The sequence below is a fragment of the Harmonia axyridis genome, chromosome 5, assembly GCF_914767665.1.
Source record: "Harmonia axyridis chromosome 5, icHarAxyr1.1, whole genome shotgun sequence".
NCBI lineage: Eukaryota > Metazoa > Arthropoda > Insecta > Coleoptera > Coccinellidae > Harmonia > Harmonia axyridis.
In genome coordinates, this window is record NC_059505.1 from 18,102,501 (window position 1) to 18,116,510 (window position 14,010).

Below are 14,010 nucleotides of genomic sequence, written 5' to 3' on the forward strand. Positions count from 1 at the left end.
CTGGTGTATTCACTGTATGCTTTTGTTGGAGATCATTCTGGCGACTCGGCTCGACTGGATCCCCTTTCCTTCTTCTTCCGTTATCTGGAGGTATTCAAAGAATTGACCAATCAATGAAATTTCCACTTGTTCTGTCAAAAGTTGATCAACTTTTGAGTCAACCTCAAAACGACATTGATAGAAAAACAACGTGAGCGCCATAAGAAACGATGCGGAAATCAAATGATAAGGGCCAATACAATTAATATATCTTCAAGAAGCCTGGTCGCTTTACAAGTCGCCACTTTAATCTTTTCAGGAGTGAGTGAGCACACCAGTATTTTAGACATCTTAGAACTACCCAAGTTTCGATATTCCCCTACCGGTTCTGAACTTTATGTCTCTATGTTTTTTTCCTTTATATGTGCTAGGCTACATTGGCCATCTACACAATGATCATTTCATTATCTACAAGACTCTATCAAATTCATTAACCACCACCAGACATGCACAACATCCATGACCTAGCCGGGATTCGAACCCGGTACCCTCGGCACCACAGTCAACCTCCCAGCCGACCATACTACCGAGGTAGTCTATGTCTCTATGTTAAGCGCCAAAAGATCGATGTTCTTTATTTTTCCCACCGCGTGGAAGTTTAGAGTTGATAATTTATTATACTAAAGGAACTTTGAACAGAAAATGATAATTCTAATTGATATGTGTGAAAATTCTGTACAGAAATCTGTATTAGAATGCAATCTGTAACAAACCTCGAAAATCTCTATAAATACGGAGAAATCTGTATTCATGGCAACACTGCTCTGGGCATCCCCAATATATCGGCATACTCTTCCATCCTTTAAATTTACGCTCATGCGTACATTTTGAGAAGTAACTTAGTATCAAGTCTTAACTTTCTGCTACTACTGTAGTAAAACAGAATACCTACTGACAATAGCTGCTTTCCAGTCAGGTGCGTGTCACCCCGGGGCTCGGCGCACCAGAGCTTCGAGCCCTTGCTATGAGTGGAACGCGCCAAAACGAAACTGTCAAATTCAACGTAAACAAACCAGCGTTCTACAGCTGTCTCGTACTTTATGCGAAGTAACGGTCTTCTTTGTCTCTCACATCTGTCAGGGCTCGAAGCCCCGCAAATGCGGGGGGTGCTTCAGGGAAAAGGGGAAGGTAACGCGAGGGCTCGACGCTCGACGCCCTGTTTACTGGAACACTACAAGTGCGCTTCGGTACGCTTCGGAACTGTACCGAGGAGCTCCTGACGTTGTCTGGAAAGCACCTAATGAACTGATCAGTGTATTTACGATTGTCTTTTGATATTTTTTGTTCCCATAATGTTTTTGTTTTTTTGAAATTTGATGACATTTCATATTGCATCACCCTGTATTATAAAATATTTGCAAGTACGTTGAAATTTGAAACAATCTATGCATCGATGAATGAAAAAGAAAAAGAACCGATCAATAATTGCATAATAGTTTTTTTAATTCTATGAACAAGATTAAGGTATACCAACTGTCATTAATTGATTAAGATGCAGACCGAACTTGTCGTATTTATAATGCTTCTCACTTCGTTTCAAGAATTATTTATTGTAGAGGGAAATGCACTCCAAAATGTACATGTTATTCAACTGATTGATATAACATCTTTCATTGTGAAGACCAAATATAAAATAATTTTCAAAAATATTGGCCCTGATCCAATAGACAAATATATATTCGAACAAGTCGATGGTACAGTAGATGCAAGTTTCACAAATGGTAAAAATGATACACTCTCCTATGAGTCCAAGAGCAACAATAATTCTACTGTCTTCATTTTGGATTTAAATCACCAGTTACAACCACAAGAAGAGTATACACTGAAAATCAGGTCGATTTTTCCATCAAAGTTAATACCCGCAACAAAATTCAGCAAATTTGATGAAGAACATTCTTTCCTCTGGAGGGGCAACAGTATCTTTTATTCCCGTTATCCTACCAAAAATTATCGTTTCATGTTCTTAACAGAGTCTACATTCAATAGGAATATTAAAATGTCAATTATGTACGATTCGTCAGTAAGAAATATGTTCATTTATTACGCACGTAATATAACACCTCTTCAATATAAGGAAATTGTCCTGACATTCACAAGTCCAATGCCTATGTATAGAGTGAAGAAACTATTACGAAATATTTATGTACCACAATTAGGGAAAATTTTGATTCAAGATCAAGTGATTGTACAAAATGCAGGTGAGTCACCTACTTTTCTTAGTTTTGCCAAACTGAAATCCTTCTTATTGGAAATTGGTTGTAAAAAAATTTAACATTCTTTTGTTGCTATTTGGTTGTGTTTTTTATATTCACTCGGGATTTGAGACTCATCTGTCATCTAGTTTGCTTACAGAAAGTATTTTTATTTCATTAACCAGTTTTTAGTACTTTTATTGACTTAGCAATATTCTTATTTCTCTATTTTTAGCTCTAAAAAAGTATTAGAGATAAGTTTTATTTGTCATGTATCAATGATTTAATTGAATCTTTCAGGACCTAAGTTGTTTGGGCCCTACTTCAACACACAGTCTGATTATTGGATGTATACACATTTACCAAAATCAGCAGAAAATATAAAATTCTTTGATGTACTTGGAAATAACAGTAAAACATTTTTACACGAGGATGAAACCCATAAAACTCTAAAATTCATTCCAAGGTATTCGTTACGCCAAGGAGGTTGGAAATCAACATATATTGTCCAATATAACGTTCCTATTTATGAATATGTTTTCAAAGATGTGATTGAATATTATCTCAAAATCCGAGCTATGGATCATATTCTCAATGACGTTCTGATTGAAGATGCTGAAGTGAAGGTGTTTCTTCCAGATGGAGCTAGATTAATATCTGTTAATATACCTCCTAAATTTGACAACCACTATGAAACTACTTCCTATACTACTCTGAGTATATTAGGTAGATGCACAGTAAATTTGGAGGGAAAAATGCTATTGGAAGAACATATAAATGATGTTGTGATTAAATATCACTATTCTCCATTTAATTTTCTCATTGCTCCTTTCTTTATTATTTCTACAGTAGAATGTATATTTTTCGCTCTCATTTTATGGCTGAAACATTCTGTAAAAATTTGTTAGTTCATGAGTTTTTTTAGTGAAGGTATAATTGAAGTCATTCAATAAATTATTGGAAACAATGGAATTTGTTTACTTGAAATTTTTAGAGAAAAAAAATAATTTTTCACAATAGACTATAATTTATATATGTATACAGGACGAGTCTTTGATTTGTACATATATTTGAACCGAAGATTCAAAGGCAACACTTTTTTCTTTTACCATTTTTTGCGTTTCAGCTTGGTTGAAAAGATACAAGCTGTTGAAAATCCATAAAAAATGTTGTTTTTATTTTCATCTCGCAAATGGAATGGAATCGAAGGGAATGATTTTCGGAATATAGTTTTTTATTAATGTGATGAATATTTTCCGAATATAAAATTTTACCAAAGTTAGGTCAGATCCAGAACTACACTATAGATAGATAGAAAAAAATAGAATCGAAGAAAATAGTAATGGAAAAAAGTGTGTCTTTTGACCTCAGGCATCTTCGGTTGTAATATATATGTATATGTAAGTCAAAGACTCACCCTGTATGTATATATTACTCAACTGACTCATTAATTACAGTACAGTAGCTACAGTTATTTAGAGATTATATGTATCTATTAAGATGTCTAAAATACTGATGTATTAACTGATAAGATTTTGTTTGAGATAATTCTGGCTACCTGGCTCGACATGGATCTTTTCCGTCTTCTTCCTTAAGCTGGCGCTATTCAAAAAATTGACCAATCCACGGCATCATTTTAAAATTTCCATTTGTTCTGTCAAAAGATGTTGATCTTGTTATTATTATTATGGATTCAACCTCACGGCATTAACAGAAAGACTGAGTTTGCGCCATAAGAAACGATGCGGAAATCAAGTGAAACGGGATCAATACCAATAGAATCCAAGAAGACTGGTCCCTTCGAAAGTCGCCAATTTAATCTTAAGGTTTTTTAACAGTAAGTATACACACTAGTGTTTTAGAGATCTTAATATTTACTTTGCTAAATGTCTATAGAAAACATAATTCTCATAAATTCGAAGACTTATTGTGATCTTTGTTTGTTCAACATGTTATTCCCTTCAATAAACCATTTTATATTCACGATTTTACAACAATCTATGTCTAAATTATGACTGATTAATGGAGTGCATTAATGATTTTATTCTTTGCCTTCTTCACAGGATGAAAGATTAGTTAAATTCATATTGTGGCGTTATCTGAGAAAATCAATAAATAACATTTTAGAAAGATCTCAATGGAACAAAGGAATTGAACAGTTAATAGTTCTCTGAATGAAGCGGCAAGGAACAGGTAACAAAGCCTAAACTCACAGAGGCCTAAGCAAGTTATAATCAAAATCATTGATTTACTTTTAATCTATGTTCAATCTTCTTCAGTGATTCAGCATGAAGACGATATTCTGTACTTTCAGGTTATTGTTATTCGATCAGAATATGTTATGAATAGGAAAATATTTGAGAGTTGTTTACTGTGAGTGTTCAAATAACTCACGAGTTTTAGTTCAGAACTAAATGCGTATTATATAATTCTTTGTATAGCGTCTCTGGCTGTTTCTTAATTTGTACTTTCGATAGTTAATTTACAACTTAGAAAAAAATTAAACTACCATGAGTGACTTTTAATGTGAAAGTCAAAGTATACAGTTTGCTTTGTTATTTTCTCATTTCTCTATGACTAGTGTATTCTATTTATGACAATTAATATATCTTGTTCTGTCAAACTCTCAAGGAATATTTTCTTTTTTACAGAAGATGTCCCGCAACCTCAGCGACTACGATTATCGAGAGAAGCTCACATTTTTAGGTGAATATTTCGACCACGATGCATACTTGAAAAAAAAATTCATAATAAGCTATTTCCCATGCGACGATACAATCGAGATCTTCGATAGAGATATGAATAGGGTTTTTCTCAAAAGATCCCTCTGTGAAGGTATAGGAAGAAAGGACATGTTCGTAGGAAATCTGGTGAGAATATATGGTCGTCAGATATCAATAAAGGATTATGGAGATTGCCGCACCAAAGAAATTATTGGTAAAACAAAGCAACGCACTTTCGTTCTGATCAAACCATCTGCCATGGACAAACTTGGTGATGTGATTGCAGATATTGAAAGCAGAGATTTTCAGATTTCACGCATGCGAATGTGTAACCTCACTAGAAAGCAAACTTTAGAACTCTATGAACACAAAAAAGGCGACGCCTTCCTTCCGTTCATTTTGGAACACATTGTTTCGGGATCTGTAGTGGCCCTAGAACTAGTTGGAACCGATGCTATTGAGAGATTTAAAAAAGAAGCGGGGCCAAATGATCCAATCGAAGGTAGGAAATTAGAACCAAACAGTTTAAGGGCAAAATATGGACAACAGACTGCCTCTAATGGATTCCATTGCGCAAGTGATATAGAAGAGGCGGTTAGAGAAGCTTGTTTCTTCTTTCCAGAAGGTATCAATAAAAAACCACCAGAAACCACTGTTGTTCTGAAGAACTCGACCTGCTGTATTGTCAAACCACATGCAATACAGGAAGGAAAGCTTGGCTACATTCTGAAAGAAATTTACGAGGCAAACTTCAAGATAACAGCTATGCAAATGTTCTACTTGAGCAACGCAAATGCAGATGAATTTTTGGAGGTTTACAAGGGAGTTGTCAGCGATTTCCATGCACTTCTGTTAAGCTTTCTTGATGGTCCACTGGTTGCGATTGAAATAAGCGGAAAGAACGACGAAATGAATGTCCACAAAGAGTTCAGAGATTTTGCAGGTCCGTCAGACCCAGATATTGCTAGACAAATCAGACCCTACACTCTCAGAGCGAAATTTGGGAATAATAAATATAAAAATGCTATTCATTGCACAGACTTGCCTGAGGATACAATCCTTGAGCTTGAATACTTCTTCAAAATACTAAACGATTAGTTGGAGCTCTTTCAATTTATTTTATTATCTAATCTTTCTACACATTCACTAATAAAACCTTTAACGAAGTCTCTATTATATTTGTGAATCACATTCCTCAAACTTATTTTAAGTAAGCGCACTTACAATTCTTCTCTTTAAAGTTATTGCAGTAACCAGTAAACAGGTAATACAACCTTTGTTATTTTTATTTGGCATAGATTCCACTGAGCTATATATTTAGTCTCATCACCTATATCACATCTTATAATATGCAGATAGCGCGTAGCGAAAGCCGGAAATCGACTCCAAAAAGGAGTGATACTCATGTTATTGGCATCAGTTGACGAGAGCCACAACGTTGTTTTGGATGGTTCTACATGTTCAACCATCAGTTGAAATTCCGATTTCTTTATATTCTTCTTCATGGTCACGAAATGACCAAACTTTATTTAATGAAGCGAAAGTGTCTTTTCCGATTTGTCAACTTATCTACTCTTTCCTTCAAAATTGCTCCTTCAGAGCAAATATTTCCAAAAGACTCTCTAATCCTAGAGATCTTGAAGCCACTCCAACCGAGCAGTCAGAAATTACTCAATGAATTTTCAACCAGATACAAGAGTCCAAAAGCTTTACTCCAAATCAGCGGCGGCTAGTGACTGAATAAGATGGTGAGCCATATCAGAAAAAAAAATATTGCAGTATACATATATATTTTAAGTTTACGGACAAAGTTTATCTAGTGATCTATGTCAGTTGCATAATAATCGTTATAAAAATTTTAATACTAATAATTGATGATAATATGATAAATATCCTGAGAGGGTTGAGAAAAAACTGTAACCTGTTGAATTGAACTGCATGGGTTACTTAAAGCCATTAAAACCTCCAATAACGAAAAGTTGTGAAATTTCTTCAATTATTTTATTCACAAGAAGAGCAACCAATTAGATTAATTAATTTTGTATGTAGTACCTCCTTGAAGCCCAGAGCCGTATCCAGCGCGTGGCAAAGGTGGCACTTGCCACGGGCACAAAGTCTGCAGGAGCACCCAGAAATATCAAAAGAAAAAAATAATGGAGCAACAGGCGAAATAATTCGAAAGATCACAACTTGATTTTCATGTATACATACGCCCCGCAATGAGCGATGCCGAGGAATCATATAATCACAGGCTCACGCCTCTGTGATTATATGTTTATACCCTGTAGCTTACAGAATAAACCATATTATTATTTAAAATATTGCTAGCCTGGAATTTGCATAATAGGCTTAAAATAATTACAAGATCAAAAAAACTTTAAGGTAAGAAATAATTTAAATATGGCTATTTTCAAGCATGCCATAATTTAGTCATAAATATTTCTGTATGCGTCAGCATGTTCAAAGGTGCCGCAATCAGATCATAAATATTATGATCGCGCATCGGCAAGAGTGCTAACCCCTATTTTCACGAGTTTTTTGCGCTTCATGAAGCTTGTCGATTTTTCTTCGATTCACGGTCCCATCTATTTTTGTGAAGTGCCGCTCCTTTTTCCTTGATACAATTTTTTAACGATTGGTCTTTCAGATCTTCAGGAGTTATCGCTTTATATGTATATGAAATGTTTATTTCAATATTTTCAATAAAAAGGAAGTAAATGAATAGTAGTGAAAAAAGTAGGGGGTGAATCCTTTTCAAAAAATAGGAGGCCTTTGATATAAACCTTTTTTTTTTGGAGCTCCTTCCCGCTTAGTTACAGCCCCCTAAAGACGACGCTCCAAGAGTAGGTCTCAATTTTTTTCTTGAAAAGAAATCACGAAGATGAAATTAATTTGACATTTTAAAAGGGCGAGAAGGCATTCAAAAAAATTTTTGGTGGTGTTCCTCTATGATTCCAAGGGGTAGAAAAAGCCACCCCTTGAACTTTTTTCGCAATAACTTTTTCATTATCCATATTTTACAATAAGAAAATTAATTTTTGGATAGACCGATCCATTCTTAACAAAAAAGGTCTCTTGTAATTTTTTGCTAAAATTCACGGTTTTTGAGAAAAAGAAATATCAACAGATAATATGCCTGAGTTGTGAAGGTTGGAATTATTTTCGACCTCAAATTTTTCCAATAGGCGCATATCAAAACTACATCTTTATTGAGATTTTTATTAGTACAAATATAAAATGATTGTGGCAAAAAAAAACCATTATAAACTTTTCACAAATAAGAAACTATTTTTCGGCACAGTATTTCGGGCGGAGGCTCAAAAAAAAAGTTTATATGAAAGACCCATCTTATCTTTTGACAAGGAATCACTCCCTGAATTTTTTCGCAACTATTCATATACACTCTGTATCCAGAGGACAGTGGGCAGAAATGAGGGAGGCCTATATCCAGCAGTGGATGCAAAGGACCGGTTGATGATGATGATGATGATTCATATACACCCTGTATAATATTGTGTATTATTTCGAAACTTCAAACAAAATATATAACTTAAATGTTAAAAAATACTTTAAGAACATATAATCGATGAAAAAAAATCTTAGAATATGGGGAGCGCTGTCTAATATATTGCCACAGGCTCAATAGTACCTCGAATAGTGCCTACATACGGCTCTTTTGAAGCCATCTCAGGTACTGGAGTTCACCAGAATTCTGATCTCTGGAACTGGGGGGCGAGCTGAAGACTACGACGACTAATGGCGAGAACAGCACAATAGACCATAAAGTGAAATGAAATCTGAATCTGATCTGAACAAGAGAATAGAACTGAGGAAGTTGAAAATGAGGAGTTTCAATTGTTGTAGACTCCGAAATTACTGTGATGAACTTCATTATCACAAACAAATTCTGAAGTGGTATGAGAAAAAAGAAATATGTACAAAAATCAATAATTTAATGTTCAAATATATAAACTTTAAAAGATTCAACAAATACAATTTAAAATCGAAATGATATATTTCATAATCATATATATTTTACTCATAAATATATAAATATAAACTTCTTTACTAACTCAATTTCTCTTGATATCTCTTAACTTTAGCTTTCAGTCCATTTTGTCTTTCTTTGGTTTTCACTATATTGGATTTGTTTTCAGATTCTTTTTTTTTAATCTCCTGCATTCTAGAAGCAAAATTAGGTTTGAATTAAATACTAGATTATCTGAGATATTTCATTGATTTCAATGATCTTCCAATTTTTCAAAAATAAATCAAAAAAATCGGAGTATTTTTCACTGTAATATGGAACTGTTGATAGAGAAACTGAAATGAAGTTTGTGCTACTTACTTCTCTGCCTCCATTTTTAGTAATTCTTTCTTGAATATATCCTTGAAATCTATACAGAAGCTGAGCCATAATTCGAAAAAGGAATTTGGAGGAAAAGTTTCTAATGTGCCCGTTTTAGGTTGAAAAAGATAAAATCTCATAGTTTGAAGGAATTTAGTTCTGCATTCTTCCAAATTTTCATGCTCTTGACACAATTGTTTCTTAGAATGTTCCAGAAAATTCATCATCTTATCTTTGAATGGTTGTAGGTTCTCAGAGTTTGAATTTTCTATTACTTTTCGGGATTTGTTTTCACAACCTGAAAAAAGAATCATGATATTGAAATATTAAGCCTAGTCACATTAAATGAATACATTCTAAAAAGCGAAGAAGGAGTAGATATTTTTGTTCTAGAAATATTATAGATACCATTAGTTACCTTAGGAAGAAAAAGAGATTTTTTGGATATTTCTTTCAAGTTATATGCTAAGAAAATAAATAAGTATCGTGCTTTCTCGGATAAATGTTTGAAATGTCACTTCGATATAAAATATCAATTTTACTGATTATGAATATTCGTAGGAACGTATTTAAAATAGAAGAACGTTTGGCATCTTATATGTATTTATTCATTGGTGTCAATGAAGTTAAAAATTTAACGATCGAAATATCATACTATTGTACTCCTCTATAATTATACTACCCTATAATCATGTTCTTCATCTTCAACTATTTACTGAAGTTGACGGCATAAGAGCTCTTTTGACGACTTTTTATGAAATGATACGATTCTTTTTGTGTTTACTTTAAATTTTTAATAATTTCATAATCTTTCATTTCCATCGATTGTATTCAATTATTTCGAGATTCGTTATTATTTGTTCCATCGCTTCGGGTTTACTTTAACTTATGAATAATCACTTTATCTTTTATTCCTAGTGATTTTATTCAAGTTCTAGACATAATTTTATCAACGATAACTTTAACTTATGAATAATTACATAATCTTCAATTTTTTTCTATGATATGGGGACTCGAGACAGTTTTAATTATCGTTCCTGTGTTTACTTTAACTTTTGAATAATCATTATCTCTCATTCCTATCGTTTTATTTAATTTTTGGAATCCTGGTTTTTTTTATCACTCCCGACGCTCATTTCTGAATTATTACATTATTTTTTATTCCTATATTAATTCTATTCAATAATTTCAGGATTTGTGTCTGTCTTATATATGTGTTTTCTACAACTCTCAAATAAATCACATTAGTTTTCATTCTCAATCATTTTATTTAAAAATTTAGAGATTCGCGAGTGCTTGTGCTATTGCTGCTGTGGTTACTTTGAATTATGAATACAGTGGTTTAATTCAATGATTTCGTGACTACACTGCTCAACAATTGATAGGGATCACTTACTTGTTCTAAATTTATTTCTGAAATATTCGCTCCAAGATTATAAATTTAGTCAGATATCAGAGTATTTTCAGTTGATAATATGGTTCACTTGAGAAAAGAATGAAAAAATGGAAAGTTGGAGAGAAAAAAAGACTTTATTAGGAACACTCAAAATTCTGTGTTTGAATAACATAAAAATTTTATGATGAAACCACAAGAAGGCTGAAGTTTCGGTTAAGCTAGTACCTAGTTGGTCCCCCACGAGCTCGTCTCAAGCATTCTACCCTACGAGGCATACTTTCGATCAAACGATTTATAAAATTTTGGGGCAAATTCGTCCAAATATCCCGTAAAGCGTTAGAAAGGTCCTCCAGGTTATTGATTGGTTGTTCTAAGGTTGACATTTGTCTAGACATCTCAGACCAGACATGTTTGATGCAATTCATGTCTGGAGAGCGAGCTGGTCAGTTCATCCTATCAATAGCATGAGTTTCTAGCGCTTCATTAACCAGACGACTACGGTGTGGACGGGCATTATCGTCAATTAAAATGAAATTCTCGCCCACGGCAGCCGCAAACGGAACAATTATTGGTTCAATAATCATATCGTGATATCTCTGGCTGGTCATAGTGGTGTTCTGCAGAACAACCAACTCTGTGCGTTGGTTCAAACAAATGCCTCCCCATACACATATAGAACCTCCGCCAAAAGCTGTTGTGGGTACCATAAACTGTTCTGTATACCTTCGACCTCTTTCCCTCCAAGCAAGAATACGTCCATCGGAGTTGACCAAACGAAATCTAGACTCATCCGTAAATAAACATCGGCTCCAATCTTCAAGTGTCCAATTGCGGTGCTCCTCGGCCCATTGCCGTCGATGAACCCGGTGTTCCCTATTCAAACGGAGATGTTGTACCCTCCTACGTGCTCTCAAACCACGAACATGTAGTCGTCGTCTTACAGTCTGGTTCGAAATTAGAACTCCTGTTGCAACTCTCAGTGATCTATTGAGCCGCGACGCCGGGTAAGTGGGATTTCTCCTAGCATTGCGGATCAAAAGACGATCTTGGGCAGCTGTTGTACTGCGCTGCCGACCTCCTCCATGAACATAAGCTACTGAGTCGTTTTGGATGAACCTATTCCAAGCCCGACTCACGACACTTTGCGAAACATTCAACCGCCGGGACACTTCTCGCTGGGACAAACCTTCCTGTATCCACCGTATGATTTGGTCCAGTTGCACAGGAGCCAAACGTCTTCTCGGCATGACTGATAAGTTGATATTGTTCTCATTTCTTCAATTATTGTCACCTCATGTGTTTGAACGAGAGAAAAAAACAGATTTAATAACAAATACCACATTGCTTTTCACTCCACCTGTAACAGCCTACAGATAATAATCGATTTTGTGAACAAGAGCCGATGAAGTGAGGAAGACTTCGATATAATCACCTCAAAACATTTTACTTTTTCCTTAGAGAACATATAATGTACAGATATTCACGAGATAACTTGAAAAAAATACAAATGAAGAGAAGTTCATAAGTGATCCCTAGCAATTGTTGATCAGTGTATTTTATTTATATATACTGGGTTTACTGCAACATTTTTATAATCATGTCCCAATTTTATTCAATAATTCCGTGTTTACTTTAACTTTTGAATGAGCATCAACTCTCCTTTCCATCGATTAGTGATTTTTTTATCATTAACTTTCGAATAGTTACATTATATTCATTCCCATTAATTCTATGCAATGATTCTGGGATTCGTGATTTTTTTATTGCTAACTTTTACATTATCTTTTTTATTTGGCCTTTTTTTCCGTATCTACTTCTCGAGAGGCATGTTACTGATTCAATTATGTCGGATTGTAATTTGTAATAACTTTCAATATGGTATTTGAATTTCTTTTTCGAAAAATATACCGACTACAGTCCATTCAGGAATTATTGACATCCCGGGTGGCTTTGGAAAATCGAAATTAAGTTGGTGCTGGCTCATTCAGTAACATTTTGAATTGCAGATTTCGGGTTGGCATTGAAAAAGATTGACAGGGGAGGGGGTTAGATTTCAGTTTGTTTGTGTTATTGGTTTTGATCGAAGAAATTTTGAAACTTAAAAGTTGTATCAATTTCAAACACACATTGATTAGTTTATTTGAGTATTTCTCACAGTACTGTTTAAAAAAAGAAGAAGGCAAGTCATGACAACCTGGATTATTAGTGGAAGAAAACCTGTGCAATACGATTTCACTTTCAGAGAATCATTGAATGATTTGATTGTTACCAGAAGCCGAGCCAAAAGCAACCAATATATCAGCCTGGATGAAATTTGACCAAAAAGCATCTGGATTTTAATCAAGCAAAGACAACATTACATAAACTTAGTTGGTTACAAGTTCAAAACAGTTAATAAAAGGAAAATTCTTATTGATAAACAGAAAAATATAATAAGTTGAGTATAAGTTGGTTATTTGAAAATGCCAGCATTATTCAACAGTGGACTCTAAAAAGAAAACAAAATGTTTTTCAAGTATATTCAAGGGTAAAAGTAGAAGGAGCACTATTTTGAATGCTGGATATTTGGATTTTTACTTGGATGTTTTGTTTTGACAGTGGTGATCATGAGGATTATATAAATCTATGAAGAGAGAATTATTTTATAATTGGATTGCTAAACAAAGTCTTGGCATTGCATCTATAGTTTATTTATATACTATATTGAAATTAAGTATTGTTATATCTGTTTTTTGTTCTTCAATGAGTAATCCAAAAATCTAATAAATTCCAATTGCTTTATAGAATTTTTACTGAGTATTTAATCGAAAAATATATTCAGATGAGTAACTTCAAGAATTTCTTCACCTCTTACCGCCTTGAAGATAATAATAGAATGCAATAAAATGTTAAAATTCACAAATTAAAAATAATTTCATGCAAAAATGCTTTTAGTGAGTGAGTTAAAGCTGTTATGGGCAAAAAAATTCATGTAATTTAATAGAAACTAGTATAAAGCATTTCAATAAAAAACAGACAACTCGAGTACAAATAGTACCTATATTTTTCATACAAGTTTAATCAATCTTTTATGTCATGAACAGTTTCAATAAATAGTGACTTTAGAAAGTAATTTACACATCGGCTGATAAATTGGTTCCAATTTTGAAAGTTACAGTACAACTGTGATGTCAAAATTTTTCATATAGATACTAAATGGATTCTTTGAATTTTATTTCTGTCTTATTATGATATGGCTCTTCCATTCACTAAGCTACACTATTTAAATTTATCAACCAGTTTTTTCTGTTTTCTTCACCAGTTTAGACACCA

At 33.8% G+C, this 14,010-nt stretch overlaps 3 protein-coding genes across 9 annotated transcripts in view; 2 read left to right on the top strand and 1 right to left on the bottom strand.

Moving 5' to 3' along the window:
* LOC123679935 (nucleoside diphosphate kinase 7) overlaps positions 1 to 6,120 on the top strand; it is a 42,379-nt gene extending 36,259 nt beyond the window's left edge. The window contains exons 1-2 of one of the 2 annotated variants that reach the window (XM_045617512.1): positions 3,827 to 4,068; positions 4,883 to 6,120. In XM_045617512.1, coding sequence (XP_045473468.1) covers positions 4,886 to 6,052 — 1,167 coding nt within the window. In that variant the 5' untranslated portion in view covers positions 3,827 to 4,068; positions 4,883 to 4,885 and the 3' untranslated portion in view covers positions 6,053 to 6,120. Of the gene's footprint in view, positions 1 to 3,826; positions 4,069 to 4,882 lie in introns of those variants that run through there. The other variant, XM_045617511.1, reaches the window with a different exon arrangement.
* On the top strand, positions 1,447 to 3,198 carry LOC123679933 (dolichyl-diphosphooligosaccharide--protein glycosyltransferase subunit 1-like). Its single transcript, XM_045617510.1, has 2 exons — positions 1,447 to 2,237; positions 2,532 to 3,198. Exons 1-2 carry the CDS (start codon positions 1,532 to 1,534, stop codon positions 3,137 to 3,139), a joined length of 1,314 nt encoding a protein of 437 aa, XP_045473466.1. The 5' UTR covers positions 1,447 to 1,531; the 3' UTR covers positions 3,140 to 3,198.
* A 2,770-nt stretch (positions 6,121 to 8,890) lies between the features above and the next one.
* Positions 8,891 to 14,010, bottom strand: part of LOC123679931 (formin-2-like) — a 90,473-nt gene continuing 85,353 nt past the window's right edge. For 5 of the 6 annotated variants that reach the window (XM_045617502.1, XM_045617499.1, XM_045617500.1 and 2 more), the window contains 2 exons: positions 9,303 to 9,600; positions 8,891 to 9,137 (listed from right to left, as the gene is read on the bottom strand). In XM_045617502.1, the coding sequence (XP_045473458.1) occupies positions 9,023 to 9,137; positions 9,303 to 9,600 (413 nt within the window). In that variant the 3' untranslated portion in view covers positions 8,891 to 9,022. Of the gene's footprint in view, positions 9,138 to 9,302; positions 9,601 to 14,010 lie in introns of those variants that run through there. The other variant, XM_045617504.1, reaches the window with a different exon arrangement.

Excerpts from the sequence above, each read along its gene's own strand:
- LOC123679933 (XM_045617510.1), top strand. The coding sequence starts at position 1,532 with ATGCAGACCGAACTTGTCGTATTTATAATGCTTCTCACTTCGTTTCAA. Across the intron at positions 2,238-2,531 it reads AGTGATTGTACAAAATGCAG|GACCTAAGTTGTTTGGGCCC; the intron begins GTGAGTCACCTA and ends TGAATCTTTCAG.